Source organism: Chroicocephalus ridibundus, chromosome 9, assembly GCF_963924245.1.
Source record: "Chroicocephalus ridibundus chromosome 9, bChrRid1.1, whole genome shotgun sequence".
NCBI classification, from domain to species: Eukaryota; Metazoa; Chordata; class Aves; order Charadriiformes; family Laridae; genus Chroicocephalus; species Chroicocephalus ridibundus.
The window spans coordinates 26,042,110-26,056,886 of NC_086292.1; the positions used below are offsets into that span (position 1 = coordinate 26,042,110).

At 59.3% G+C, this 14,777-nt stretch overlaps 1 protein-coding gene across 2 annotated transcripts in view; it reads left to right on the plus strand.

The window, feature by feature from the left end:
• CSPG4 (chondroitin sulfate proteoglycan 4) overlaps positions 1-7,490 on the plus strand; it is a 28,474-nt gene extending 20,984 nt beyond the window's left edge. For both annotated transcript variants that reach the window (XM_063346541.1, XM_063346542.1), the window contains 5 exons: positions 2,643-2,841; positions 3,036-3,170; positions 3,340-3,494; positions 4,370-4,553; positions 4,946-7,490. In XM_063346541.1, coding sequence (XP_063202611.1) covers positions 2,643-2,841; positions 3,036-3,170; positions 3,340-3,494; positions 4,370-4,553; positions 4,946-6,858 — 2,586 coding nt within the window. In that variant the 3' untranslated portion in view covers positions 6,859-7,490. The remainder of the gene's footprint in view (positions 1-2,642; positions 2,842-3,035; positions 3,171-3,339; positions 3,495-4,369; positions 4,554-4,945) is intronic.
• Positions 7,491-14,777: the final 7,287 nt, after the last annotated feature.

Consider the following 14,777-nt stretch of genomic DNA (forward strand, 5'->3'; position numbering starts at 1 on the left):
CAGGCTGTCCGCAGGGAAAGCAGTATCTTCCAGCAGGATTATCACACCAGGGTCATCACAGTGTCTTTGGGACAGTATCCAGGAGAGCCTGGACTCTGGAGGAGACACCCAAAGGAAAGTAGATGGGCTGGTCATCACCCAGGCAGCCCCAGAGACAGGGAGAAGGACCAGGAGTCCCAGCAAAGTTTTGGGGGTGCCCCCATTTCCCAGGGCTCTGTCCCCACCCACACCGCTCTGTCCCACCTCCAGACCAGGAAGCTCAGCTCCCTCCCAGCAAATCCCTTTTAATAGCGCATTAAGTGGTGCCTCCACGATCTGCCCCAGCTGTGCCGAAATCCTGTATCCCCTCCAGAGACAGGTTTAACCCCTTGGCTGCTGGCCCCACCGCAGCCCCCAGTCCGGAGGCACAAAACCTCCTCTCCTCTGCTCGCTGAGGACCACCACACCCGGAAAGGGCATCTCCAGGATGGGGGGGGAGGAGGCCACTCCCTCCCTGCCTTATTTTTAGCCAGTCCTTTAGCTCAGGGATCGCAAAGCGCTTAGGGAAGTCCTTCCCTCCCAGCCATCATGCTAAAAAAAAGGGTGAAAAGAAAGAAAAAAAGCTCACAACATAAATTCCAAGGCAGGAGTCCATCCGCCTTTCCACTGGGATCCCCGTCTGGCCCTAGGAGGAGTAACCACAGCCTGCCCACAGGAGGGACTCTAGAGCTGGGAAAAACTCCCTGCTCTGAGCAAGAGCAACAAAGCAACCCAGGGCTCAGGAGGGGCCCGGCTCTGCTGTGTTTGTGCTCTGAGGAGAGATGACTTCAGCGTTTAAAGGTCAGGCCGGGTCCAGGAGAGAGATTGCACAAAGCTGTCCTCTGCTGCCTGCCAGTGCCGGGGGTGCAGAGTCCATGCAGGGTTGGGGAGACAACGGGCAGGGCTCAGACCCTGAAACAAGAGCCCCCCCAAGAAAGGACCAGGCAGATACGCCCCAAGCAGCTGCTTTTTGGGTTGCATCGGGAGAAAGGATGGCTGGATGCCACCAAAAGAGAGGCTTCCACTGCTGCAACCAAAACACAGGGCCACAATCCCAGCGCTGTTTTGATGCCTCCCTGCACGCTCTCCCAGAGAGCGGAGGCAACACAGAGGCTGAGCAAACATAATAAGCCGAGTAAGCGAGACCAGGAACCAAGCGGAAGGCTTTAATAATTGAGAGAGGGCTGGGAGTGTGGTGAAGCAGGTCAGCTCCAGCGGCACGGGCTCTCCATGAGCAAAGCCTGTGCCCAGCCACAGTGGGCATCGATGCCCCGGGGCTGCTATGGTCCCCCCTGCCTGCAAACACCTCTCCAGGCTTTGACCACGGGGATTTTTCCTTGGCACTGAGCCCTGGGTGTGATTGCAATTTCACTGGGTGCCAAAGTGACACAGCTGCAGGCGCTGGGGAAGGGGAGCAGCCCAAAGAACGCTGTGCACAAATGTGGCGGAGTGGCAGATCCTGCTGCGAGGTCTTCAGCTCCTGCACCAGCACTTCCCCCATCCTGTCTCCAAAGCTGTGTTTTCAGGCCTGCCTCCCGCCATCCCATGGGGACTGCCGAGGGATTCAATTTCACTGTCAGCACCCACACCCACTCAAGAAATGTTTTGGGTTAGGCCAGCTGAAAACAGCAGAAAAGAGCTCATCTAACCCAGCCCAGACAGCTGAGCAGCTCCTCCAGCACCTGGGTGTTGTCTGGTGGGTTTGCAGGACATGGGGCCAGGCTTGCAATGCTGTGGGATGCAGCAGCACATCCTGCCCCTCTGCCCTGCAGGAAGGCTCAGTCCATGCACCCTGCAATTTCAGGGCATCCTGAGGGCGAAAGGCAGCTCTGGGGTGCGTGCGCAGAACCTGTCTGGCAGCACAGAAGTCACCCCCGTGATCTGCCAAGACCAAAATACACCACAGGATTAGGAGCAGGGGAAAACTGTCACCTCGAGCCAGAGAGGGGAGATGTCAGGGCTTTGGGGTGGCAGCATCCCAGGGGGCCGGTGGGCACCGCTGGCTGGGGGGAAGCAGCCCTGGGATGCTGCAAGCCCTGAGCTCAGCTGCATGCTTCTCATTCCTGGAGGGTTTGCTGGGGCGGCTGGTGGCCTTGCTGCAGCCTTGCTAGTAGGTGGTGGGACAGGAGCTTTGCCAGGAGCACGGAGAAGCACCAGGGAGAGATGAGGCCATCGCGTACACAGCAGCAGCTCAGGGAGCAAGTTCAGGGCCAGGGGACCCTACAAAAAGCCCTTCTCCTGCAGAACAACAGGCAGAGAGGCACCAAAGGCACAGCCTCTGTCCCAGCCCCGTGCCTTCTTCCATTTCCAGTGCTTGGGGAAACTGAGGCACAGAGCGGCGAGCCCTCACCTCTGTCCTGCATGTGTGGTGCATATACATGGACCCAACAGCACGGCACGTGCTGGCAAACACAGCAGTGGTGCAGGGTGATGCCGGGCTGGGAAGGAGTCAGATGATGGAGGCATCACCCAGCACGTGGACAAGGCACCCTTGTTGGGCTGGGACGTGCTCAGGCACCCAGCAAAGCCATCTGAGCAGGGACAGGGTCCGGAGCAGGTTGGGGAAAGAGGGGGGAGGAGCTGGGGGCATCCCAGGGGGATTACAGTCTCTCCCTATTCCCCAGCTGCGGGAAGGCACCACAGCTGCCATCACCCCCCAAGTCCTGAGCGCCGAGGATGAGGACTCCCCGGTGGAGGAGGTGACTTACTCCATCCAGGCCCCAGCTAACGGGAAGGTTGTGCTGAGGTCAGCGCCCAGCGCTGAGGTCAGACGGTTCACCCAGGCCCAGATAAACAACGGCCTCATCCTCTTCATGCACCAAGGTAAGGCAGGACTGAGGGTGCCCTGAACCCCCAGCATCACCCCCAACTTGAGGGAGGGGACGCCACCAGAGGGGACCACCACCAAGGTGGACGCTAGCGCCATCACACAGCACCCTGGTCCAAACCATGCCAGGTTAACAGGGGGCTGCAGCCCCTCTGCCCCTGGTAAATGGCCAGCTCTGTGCTTTCTGCAGGGCCCCTGGATGGAGGCTTCGCCTTTGACCTGTGGGATGGTGAGAACCTGTCTCCTGGGCACTTCTTCCTCATCAGGGCCCAGAAAGAGCCCCTCATCAGCCTGGCCAAGAAGCAGAGTCTCACTGTCTGCCCAGGTGGGTACAGGCATATTCCCCATTCTCCCAGTTCAATGGCAAACAGGGCCCTTGGACCCGTCCACCACCCTCTGCCCGCGTCTGGGTGCTGTCAAGAGATGCCCATGGCAGAGGCTGCGGGCGGGTAGTGAGGACACAGCTTGAAGTCCATCCTTGACATGTTTTCCAGGTGCCCTCCAGCCCATCACCAGCCGGAACCTGCAGGCAGTGAGCAACAGCCCCGCCAGCTCCACCACGCTGTACTATAGCATCGAGCAAGCACCACGCCTGGGCAGGCTGAGCACCCCCTGGGGGGAGGAAATACGGAACTTCAGCCAAGCCCAAGTGAGCTTTTGCCTTCTCCAGCCCCCCAGGATCGCAAGGCACAGCCCTCCATCAACCCCCACCGCAGCCCAGGGGTCCCAGCCCAACCCCAGGCAGAGGGACCCGATCGCTGGCAGGAGGCAGAGCAGGGCTGCAGCCACGCTGTGACTTTCCCAGCCATGCCCACAGCTGTCAAGAGGGATTACAAACCGCCACCCCAACACTGGCTTTGCCACGGCCACCAGCCTTGGATTTATTGCTGGCGGAGGCTCAAGGAGTGATAATCCCCTTTTTCTTCTTCGGCTGCCTCCCTGCCACAGACCCAGCCATCCTGGCTGCTGCCTAAGGCAAGAGCCAAGTGCAATGCTTTCACCCCAGCTCCAAGCAGATCTGTGCTACCACGTTTGTCCTACACAGTCAGGCTCTTGCAGAGCGTGGTAAAGGGCTTGTTTCTAACTGTCCCTCAGAAGCACGGAGGTTTGCCCACCCTGCAAGACACCGTGTGCTGTGCTCACCCTCAGAGGCAGCCCGGCCCAACTCTTGGACGATGCTGAGCAAGCTCAGCCCTTCCTCTGAGCCTCAGTTTCCCCACTTGCTGGACAGAAACATCCTGTCCGAGAGGCACCGTGAGCTCTCAGTGGTGGCTACTGTGCCACGGCTGGTGAGGATCCCAATTTCTTACCTAATTAGGACTTGGCTGCTCCCTCCTACAGCCAAGACAAGAGACCACAGTGCACACATTGGCTCTAGCACAGCATCACCAGGGTTCCCCTCAGTGCTACAGTGTCTGTCACACCAAAGATAAGACAGGTGTACCCATCTCCCACATGGCATCACCCAATGTGGGTACTTATTTTGCTATTTAGTTTACTCATTGAGGTTTTTTTTATTTTTAGGTGGACAGCGGTTTGATTTTCTACCAGCATGAGATGCCAGAGAAGCCCTTCTGGCTCACCCAAGATGCCATCCGCTTCCGCGTGGTTGCTCCCATGACCATCTCCGATTCCTTCATCCTTCTTGTGCTCATCTCCTTTGAGGCCAGGTGTCCTCAGCGCTCGACGCAGCTATGGAGAAATGCAGGTAAAGAAGGAAGGGAAAAGCAAGGGACAAACAAGCTCTCCTGAAGTTTGCACAGTCCCTCCGTTTGGGGGAGATTATGCAAATTTCATGAGGGCTTGTTTGTCTGAAGAAGACACCACCATGCCAATTTCCTATGACCGCTCAAGCACAAGCTTTGATATTATGTCAAGCAACATCTAAAATTGCATCCATCCTTTTGCTGGCTCTCTGCATAATTCCTTCCTCCATCATCTTACCAATCTACGAAGTCCCAGTTGATTCTCATCCCTCTCCATTTCTTCACAATCCTCCTTTTTCTGCTCTAACTTGTCCTTGCCTTGGTCTGCTCTCCTCTTCAGCAGATTCTGGCTCTTCCCAGAGATGACACTTTGGGGTTTTCCCTTTTCCCTCAGGTATCCACCTTGCAAGGGCTCAAAAGGCTGAGATCAACACCTCAGTGCTGGATGCCTCCAACCTGCTGAGCCAAATCCCAGTGCCTGAGAGGGCTGCACATGATGTTGTCTTCCTGGTGATGAGGCTGCCAGCTCATGGGCAGCTCTTGGTGGCTGGTGTGCCCCTGGAGCGGTCGCAGCCATTCTTCCTGCAGTCAGACCTGGCCACAGGACGCCTGGCGTATGCTCACGGTGGAGATGGCATCTCTGAAGACTGTTTCAGATTTAAGGCTTGGCTGCGGCCCCAATCACAGCAGTCCATCCGTCCTCCGCAGGAAGGGGTGGTCATCTCTGAAGCTTTCAATATAACACTGATGAGCAGCAGCGGCAAGCCACCGCAGGTGGTGAAGCGGCAGGAAGTGCTGTGGGTCCCACCAGACTCTGTGGTGACCTTGTCCCAGGACTACCTGGATGTGGCAGACCCATCAGGTTCCCCAGAGGAGATGGTGTACAGCGTCCTCCAAAGACCCCTCTCTGGCCACCTGGCCAATGCACACATCCCACAGGAGCCCATCAACCGCTTCACCCAAGCGGATGTCAATGCAGGCCATGTGGTGTTTGTTGCCACCAGGAGCCATGCCCCAGGGTCCTTAGCCCTGAGCCTCTCCGATGGCCACCACCCACCCACCTTGACCTCGCTGGAGATTGAGGTGCTGCCTGTAGTGAGCACTGCTGCCAGCCCAGTGCTTCTGGAAGTGCCCCAACACCTGAACAGAGCGTTGGTGTCCCACCACCACCTCCTGGGAGCCGTGCAGCTGGGGACAGGCAATGCCCTTTACAGGATCACCAGGGACCCAAGGTTTGGCCAAGTGCAGGTCAACCAAAAGCCAGTGCGGGGCTTCTCACAGAGGCAGCTGGACCGTGGGGAAGTGACCTTCACCTTCACCAACCTCACCTCTCCCAAGGACAACTTCCAGTTCCTCGCCATATCAAGGGCAGTGAACAGGACTGGGGTGGTGAATGTGACCGTCCGTGCCTCAGTGAAGGCTCAGCCAGGCAGCGTGTGGCCCAGGGGCACCACGGCCCTCCTGGACACCAGCATTCTTGATGCCAGTGAGCTGGCCAACCGCACCAAGAGCATCCCAGTCTTCAAGATCCACAGGGCTCCCCGTGGCAGCTGTCTCGTAAGGATCTCCAGGGACCCGGGACAACCCACCACCCCGATCCCAATCGAGACCTTCAGCCAGAGCGAGCTGGAGCAAGGGCTGGTTGGGCTGGAGGTGCTGGATGCTGGGGAGACCGACCAGACCCTGCAGAGTGACAGCTTTGTCTTTGAGCTGGCAGCCAGCAGTGTGCCACCAGCGCTGTCATCCCTGGAGTACAGCATTGAGCCCTACAAAGCCTCAAAAGCCTACGGTGTCACCCTGCTCAGAGCCCCCCTGGCACCCTCACCCTCAGTTCCCCAGGGCACAGCATGGAGGACCCCCAACACCAGTGAGCTAGGGATGCCCCCCACCACTTGGCCAGGCCCCGGTGCCACCACCAGCCCCAGCCCCATGGAGGGAGGCACCTTCCTCAGCTTCATTGAGGCCAACATGTTCAGCATCATCATCCCCATCTGCCTCATCTTCCTCCTGCTGGCCCTCATCCTGCCCCTGCTCTTCTACCTGCACAAGCGCAACAAGACAGGGAAGCACCACGTCCAGGGCACCCCCTCCTCCAAGGCCAAGAATGGGGCCGTGCCAGACCAGGAGACCTTCCGGAGGATGGACCCCAACCAAGGCATCCCCCTAACGACTGTCAATGCCCTGGAGGGCAAGGGCACAGGTCCCCCACCCCAGGCCACAGGTCCTGGGGCACCACCGGACCCTGAGCTCCTCCAGTACTGCCGGACTTCCAACCCGCCCTTGAAAAACAACCAGTACTGGGTGTGAAGGGCTCAGGCGCGGGGGCACAAGACCACTTGGGGGTCCAGACCCTCCCAGAGCACTGCCAGCCACCTCCTCCCAGCTCTCCTCCTCCTCCCTGGGAGCTGACGCCTCACGGATGCAGGAGGACCCTGGGGATACGGGGGCTGCCAGTCCAGCCCACCCGGGAGCCCCAGATCTCCAGGTGGCTTTGGGCAGGGAAGGGGGCACTGCATAGGCAAGTGGGTGCAGGCAAAATGCTTGAGTATCCCTGGGGACACACTGACTTTGGGTGCTCATTTGGGCCACCCAACAGGGGCCATGGTGCAGGAGGGGACCTGATGGCACCAGTCCCCACAAAGTCATTGATGGCTTCTCAGAGGGCAGCACCAGTCGCCACAGGGGTGTTCTCCACAGCTCTCGGTGCACAAGGGAGGATGAGGAGTGGCTCGGGCTGAGTCAGGCTGGGGGATGAAGTTGCCCAAATTCCCCAGGGCTAGGCGGGCTCAGACACTGGAGCAGAGGCTCGGAAAAAAATCTGTGGCCAATGCCAGGGGAATTTAAGGAGTCCCCACCCACTTGGAAAAAGAAAACCCGCCTTGCTCTTTCTCTGCGCGCTTGCTGCGTGTTTCATAAAGCACATTGCACCGGGCCCGGGGGTGGGGGGAGGGCGGGGGGAGTTGCACAACAGGTAGGGTGCCCTCGGCAGCAGGGAGGGTGGCAGACGCTCACCTGGGCAGCATGAGATTGGAGAGCGGAGAACCGGGAGCCAGCACCGTTTTCCACTGTATACTCCAGTATGGCAGAAGTAAACAGAATAAAGTGCCTTTTCTGAGGTGCATCACAGTTTTCATAAGCCATCTCCCTCGCGTCGCTGCTCCTTGCCAGGCCAGTTTTAAGCCCAGCAAGCTGCCGAGCGACATTTGGAGGGAATGGACCAAACTCTGGGCTCTTGCTCAAGTTTTCCCCAGTGCGAAGTCCTAAAGACTTAAATAGAAATTATCTGAAGACAAGCAGAGGAAAAACTGAGCATGGAGTTCAGGACGGGACCCAAAAATAATACCCTGCATTGCTACAGCTGGGAAGCTCATCACGGGGCACATCCTGCTCTTGCAACACCAATGGGAAGCCGAAGTCACCCCCCTCCCTGGAGCCAAGGGGGCTGTTTCACATTTGCGCCCCCCTCACCCAGGGTAAAATCCATCCCACCATCCCTCCCCAAACCAGAATCCTGTGGCTGTCCCACACCAAGCCGGGATATTTGCGGCAGTGCCAGGATATTTGCTTGGACCGCACCATCCCTTTTCCTGACTGCCTTCACGGTGCCAAGTGTTTGCCGAGCGGTAAATCACACCTGCCCGGCTCCAGCTGGAGGGTGCCAGCACGTCCCACCAGGCACCCCACAGCCATCGGGGTGCAGGCAGGCCCACGTCCCCCCACCTGCCCCATAGCAGAGGCGAGACAGAGCACAGCAGAGGCAGCCCTGGCACCTCTTGGCAGTAGGTGCCAAACCTGTGCGCTGCCTTTCCCTGCTGCAACCTCCCTGCCTCCAAAACCCTCCTCCTGCCCTATTCAGCGTGGGGAAAAAAAAAAAAAATGATGTTTCCTCCTTCTCCTCAGAGATAAATCGTGTCCTCTCCCCTCTGTAAAATGGGGACGGTGCCACCAGGCTGCCCACACCACAGCGGTGCTGCCCCGAGAAGAGAAGGTCGGGACAACCTCTCCCTTCAAGGCAGAGGGAGTGCCACTGCCTCCCTCCCTCTTCCAGATTAACCCCAGCTCTGCGCCCTACCCATCGCCTTCAAACAAGCACATTTATTCTCTTTGCTAAATACATACCCCCCAGCAAGGGACGGAGGTTTGAGGCAAAGCCGGTGGCGTCCACCGAGGGCCTCCTTGGAAGCAACCGCTGTGTTTTCCTTCCAAATGATTTTTCACCTTGCACCCAGGGATTAAATAGAAGGAACATGGCCTATTTTTGTGAAGGAGCATTGAAAGCTAAGCAAGTTATTTTTAAGGCTTATGGTTGTATTCCCGCTGCTGGGAAACATCCACTTCCCAAGGTCAGGGGAGGACAGGCAGTAACCTGGAAAACGCCAGCATGGATTGCGGTTCTCCGGGGCCAAGCTCTGCTGGCAGGGTTTAAATCCCGAACAAAGCTACTGGCTCCGCTTGGGTTCTTCAGGGTTTGCAGCAGGATGGCGGGGGCAGGATGAGGCCCAGCCTTGGTGCTGCCCACCACCCACCTGGGGAAGGGCTGAGGGTCTGGGAGGGTGGGGGGGGAGGGGGGCAGAGAACAGACAAACCACAACCCGGACAAGCTTTAAAGTTTCCTGGCCAGGCCCTTTGACTTCCTCACATCAGGAGCCGGCACAGCATCATCTATGCCTTTTCTGGAGCCCCCTGGGCTTTACGCCCGGCCAGGGCACAGCACCAAAGCTGCCTGCTCACGTGGAAGTGCAGCCCCACCTCCTCACCCCAGTTTGGGCCAGAACCACTCTGATCTGGGATGTTTTGGGGGTGACAGGAGCTGGGCTGCACCTTTCCCTGCCGAGCGGGTTATAAAGCTTGCAGTGGTTCAGGGAAGATGCTTACAGCTGCTCTGCCAGATGTGCTGTGTGTCCTTCCCCAGGGGGAGGCCAGATGTGCACAGCTGCCTAACACGAGCCAGCCGTGCCCCATGAACTCACACGCTCTATTCCCGGGGAGCCCATCTCCCTGCAGCATCTACAGCCTCTGGTGTTTCCCCAGGTGTCTCACACCTACATCCCTCCTCCGCCTTCTACCCACGGTTTTAAAGCAAGAAAGTCACACAGAGCGAGACGGCTATCTCCACGGAGCCCCTGTCCCAGGACAGGGACACCTCTTCTGCAGCACCCCAACCCCGAGCTGCAGGCAGAGAACCCGCACCCATGGTGGGGTGGCACATCTCCCCCAGCCCGGGCGTGGGAGAGGGGGTCACGGGTGGGTGCTACCCAGGAGGGCAAAGTCCCTGCTCCTGGTGGCAGGGTGCCCAGCCTGTGAGCACAGAGGAACGCAGGGCTGGGGTGGAGTGGGGACATGAGACACGAGAACACCAGTAAGGACAGAAGAGGGGCTGTAAGAAGGTGCTGAGGGCACCTGGATCAACAGGTCACAAAGACACCCTGTACGTCTACTTGCAGCTTCTGAGAACACCTGGGTCAGGGACTAAAAGGCAGGCCAAGAGGAGAGCCAGCCTGCAGACAGGCTAAAGCAAAGCCTCTGCCACCACTAGAAGCCAGAAGAGACCCAGAGACAGAGACAAAGGACAGTGACTCACAGAGGTGTGACAAGATGGAGACGACAGACCTGCTAACACCTCCTCAATGGTAGGAAAAGGCATAGCAAAAGCAAGGACTTCAACAAGTAGAGCCACCCAGGGGTCAGGACTTGATAGCTGCTGTCCCTTGTCCTCTTTGCCACCTCCAGACACCCTGAGGAGATCACCTGGGTACAAGCATCTCAGTGCCTGGCCACCAGACTATCTGAGTGGACACAGGGGCTCACAAGTCCTGCAAGAGCGCCAATGAGTTTCACTTCTATTTTGTTTTTAAGTCACCCTTTCTTTCTATAAGCCCCAGAAGCAGGGACTTACTCCTCCTCTGCTGGGAAGCCCCCGCAGCCGGATCCCAGGGCAGGATGCGTCCTGGGCCAGTTCCATCAGGAAGTTCCTGCAGCCCTGCTGGGATTTCAGCCCGGCGCTGGGGTTAATGTCCTGATTTGAGCTCAGATCAGCAGAGACAAGCAGGGAGAAGGCAGGTCTGACACCTCTCCCATGTTAACAATGATACCAGCGCGGAAGGCCAGCACTCCTGGCAAAAGCAGGCGACACTGGGACTGGAACGTAGGGATGGACACACAGCAGGAAGAGAGTCTGTCACAGCTCCAGTGACACGAACCAGTTCCCAGGCACCTATTCAAATGCAAACAAACAATAGGCCAAACAGGTTTCTTTCAGCAGCGACCCAGGGCAGATAGGATCATCTGGCTTTGAAACCCTCCCGGCAAGCTTTAGCCATGCAAATGCAGGGGTTCAAGCAATGAGGTACTTTATTCCCAGCCAGGCTTCAGGCCAGGACATCCAAGCCCTGCACAGCAGACTGGGACCCACGTAAGCATCACGGTCCCAGCCTTCAAAATCCTCCACTGCTGTGGACCACGCACAGGCTGCAGGACCTTGTGACAGCGTTGTCCACATTGCTCACGGGGACAGAGGCACAGCAAGCACACGAACCCCCTGAGCTCATGCAGGCAGCCCCTCTCTGTTTCGGGGGGACAAAACATAGTCCCAGAGCTTCTGCCTCCCAAAACCACCCTGGCAGCTCTCACCAGCCCCAGGAGATGCTCTGGATTTTGCTGGGAGCCAGGAAGAGTGTTCTGGGGGCTCCTCAGGAAGCACAGGTCACACTCCTGGGTGGCAGGTGATAAGGAGAGGTCTCCAGGACACCCTACCTGGGAGGCCAGGAGGACATCTATTTCTCCCAAGGCAGGTGAACGACCTGACCAGAGGTGGCCAGGTCCTCCTAGGAGGTGCCCCACATGGGAACCTCAGAGCCAGACCTCAGGCTGGCTGCTGCATTGTCTAACAAGACTCAGGATCTCCACTCAGCCTGTGCCTAGTGCCCTGGGATGCCAGGAGCCCTCCCTCCCTGCCCCATTTCAGCAGGCCATGCCCACAGCCGGCAGAACAGGCTCAACTGGCAGCAAGCCCATCAGGACAGTACAGAGCCTGGGGCGGGGAAGAGCAGGCTGCAAGCATATCTCCCTGGGAGCACTTCACAGGAGGTGGGGACAACAAGCCCATGCAAGGACAAGGCTGTCCCCAGGAGTCTGGCATCCCCTCACCACCTCAGATAAAGCTCCCCACACCCTGGCAAGCAGAGGAAAGGATGCAGACACAGGGACCTGGACAGCAGAAAGCGTCCCCCAGGCAGCTGCTGTGGCACTCCAGACTTACATTCAAGGCAGACTGAGCCTAGTCTCCATTTCCACACCCAGGAACTCCAAAGCAGACAGACAGGACAATGACAGAGGGACAACCACATCCCACGGCCTGGGTTCTCCACCCCTCCTGCAAAAACAACATGCTCAGAGACGCAAGCTCCACAACAGCGCAGGACCTGCCTCCCTGGGCTCAGTGCCTACCCAGGGACCGGGGAGATGATCCACGCTGGGACAGCGTCTGCCCCCAGCATCACTCCAGCTCCGGCTGGGGGGAGAACCAGCCTTTTGCGAAGCACCAAGGGAATGAGAAGGGCTGGCAAACTCCAGCCGTAATTAAAGGTGATTCCCAGCTAATTCCCCCAGCAAAGGCACTGCTGACCATGTCCCCCCTGCCCCCACCCCCGCTAATTACTCTGGGCTGGGAGCAGGAGGAAGCATTTATAGCCGCAGCCAGGGGAAGAAGCTGGGGTTCATTGCCTTGAGGAGCTAAGTCAGGGTCACGCTTCGGAAATATTTGGGAAATGCCGCGATTAAAAGATTTGAGCTGGCAGTCTGGGCTGTCTCCCTCTGCCGCTGCTTTGCTGCTGCGCAACGCCAGTGCCCTCCCGCGTGCATCCATCCAGTCTTGCTGCATCCAGGCACGTGGCTGGGTCCGGATGGCACCTCGCCACCATTTCGGGTGGTGAAATCCCAGTTCGGCTCCATCCTCTGCACACGCAGCCCCGGAGCTGCTGCCAGCCCCGAGGAACAGGCATGACTGTGCTCCCTGCTCCCCTTGGCAGCCATGCCTCTCCAACACTTTTGCTAAGCGGCAGCAGGTCTCATCCTGCCCGGCCACCCCTCCGGGAGCTGCACCCTGTGCTCGCCTTTGCCGTGGGGAGGAGCCCAGTCAGGCCTTTGGGCTGCTTTGGTGTCTGATCTCCCGAATTACTGAGCACTTCAGGCTGGTGGGGGTATGCTGCCACTTCCTTGCTGCTGCTGAAGCCCAGCTTGTCCCAGTTGCCGGGGCAGGAGGCACCCAGCACGTCCCCAGCCTTCAGCCTCCAGCTGCTCGCCTGGTCCCTGTGGGACCACAGCTGCTTCTGCATCCAGGAGGAGGTTCTCCCACCCCAGAGCATCCATCCCTAAGCCGGGCCTGGGGGGCATGCTGTGGGGGAGACACCTTCATGGCATGGTGGAGGATTGGTTTGGTTGTGGAGGTGGCTCATGCCACCAAGCCAAGCCTTGCTGGTCTGGGGTATCCATGAGGATGGGCTGGAGCTCCCACCTCCCCTGTTTCCCACCTCCCAGGACCCCTTGCCTGCCAGCCGCAGCCCCTGGGGACAAACCTCATGGCGCGAAACAGAAACCAGCACGGGTGCTGGATTTTCTTTCCACCGTGGGGAGAGGCAAGACAAGACCACTGGAAGCCTCCCACTGGAGCGGAGGCAACCATGGAGCCATCCTGTGCCGTCTGCGGTGCTCCCTGGGGAGGATGCACTGGCCGCTGCTGCCACCTCCCCACCCAGCCATCGTGGTGGCGGGGCTCGTGGCTGTGCCTTGTCTTGGCTTTCCCACGCGAGAGCAGCCTCGGGAAGCAGGAGAAGGAAGCGGACCTGCCCCGTGTTCCCAGCGTTTCCTCTCGGCCCCGTGTGCCCTGGGATTTTTTTTTTTATTTGCTGTCACCCTGAGCAGGAGCAGGGAACAGCCTGTGTCCTGGATAAGGGCAGCAACCCAAACCATGGGGAGCACCGTGTGTACCCCAAGCCTCTCTCCCCATCACTACCCTGCGCCCCAGGGGTGCTCACCCAGCAGAGGTCCACCCTTGGGGAAACTGAGGCATAGCCTTCAGAGGGGGCGCACACAGCCCCCAGGGACCCTGTCCTCTTCCTGTCCCCTTGCCAGGACACAGGAGCGGAGGATGAGCTCCCGGGGTGCTGGGACATCTCCCTGCTCTGGTTGCACACCTGACCAGCAGAGGCGGCTCTTTGCAGCATTCAGCCTTCACCAAGAACATGACCAGCCCAGGGACCCACGAAGAGGGACCCCAGGCAGGGCATCCCCCCGCTGAGCTGCGTCCAGGGGAGCTGGAATGCCACAGCTGGGTGCCAGCACATCTCCGGGGCCTGCTGTCCGTGCCGTGCCAGAGCCTGGCTGCCCGCCTGGGGATGGTGGTGGCAGGCTCAGACCCAGTGGCCATTGTGCTCCCAGGGGACGCGCCATCCCGCACGGCATCTGGCCTCAACATGGGGCCAAGGCAACCGAGGTCATGCAGCACATGGCCAGCGGGGCCAGGGACGAGGTGTTAACCCCTGCGGGGCTGGTACAGGGGATTGCTGGAGGGGCTGGGGAGGGATGGAGTGGGATGGGACGGGGGGACGGATGGGGTGGGGTGGAATGAGGCCAAGGTAGGATGCGGCCGGGGTGGGATGGGGCTGGGGTAGGATGAGGTTGGGATGGGATTGGGCCGTGGTGGAGGGGACCCCCCCCAGCCGCGGGATGCAGGAGGAAGCACGTCCTCCCTGGGCAGAGGCTGCGCAACGCCTCTGGTTGCATTTTGATGTGCTCGTCCCCGCAGGCCGGGGCCGGGAAGGGCTCCGGGAGGACAGAGCGCAGCCCGCCACATTCCCAGCGCCGCCGTTATTTTAACAATACCCCGCCGGCCTTGCATGCCGGGGCTAATTTTAACCCTGGAGCCAGGCCAAAACGGCCCTAACTTTCCTCGCTGTGATTTATCCAAGCCATTTCCCTTCAAAAACAAGTCGTTGTCCCCCGCCGCCCCCGTGCTAGACCCACTGCCCCGGGTCCTGCCCCACTGAGCAGGGCAAAGCGGGGCAGGATTTGGCCCTCCCCAGGTGGGTAGTTTGGAGGGTGGGAGGGTGGCCAGTGCAGGTCACCCCCCCTCCACCAGCCCTCAGCCCCCTGCCGCCCACAGTGCGGGGATTTTCGGAAGCTGGCTGGGAGCCAGGGGATGCTCGGATGCGGAGCCTTCCCCGGGATCC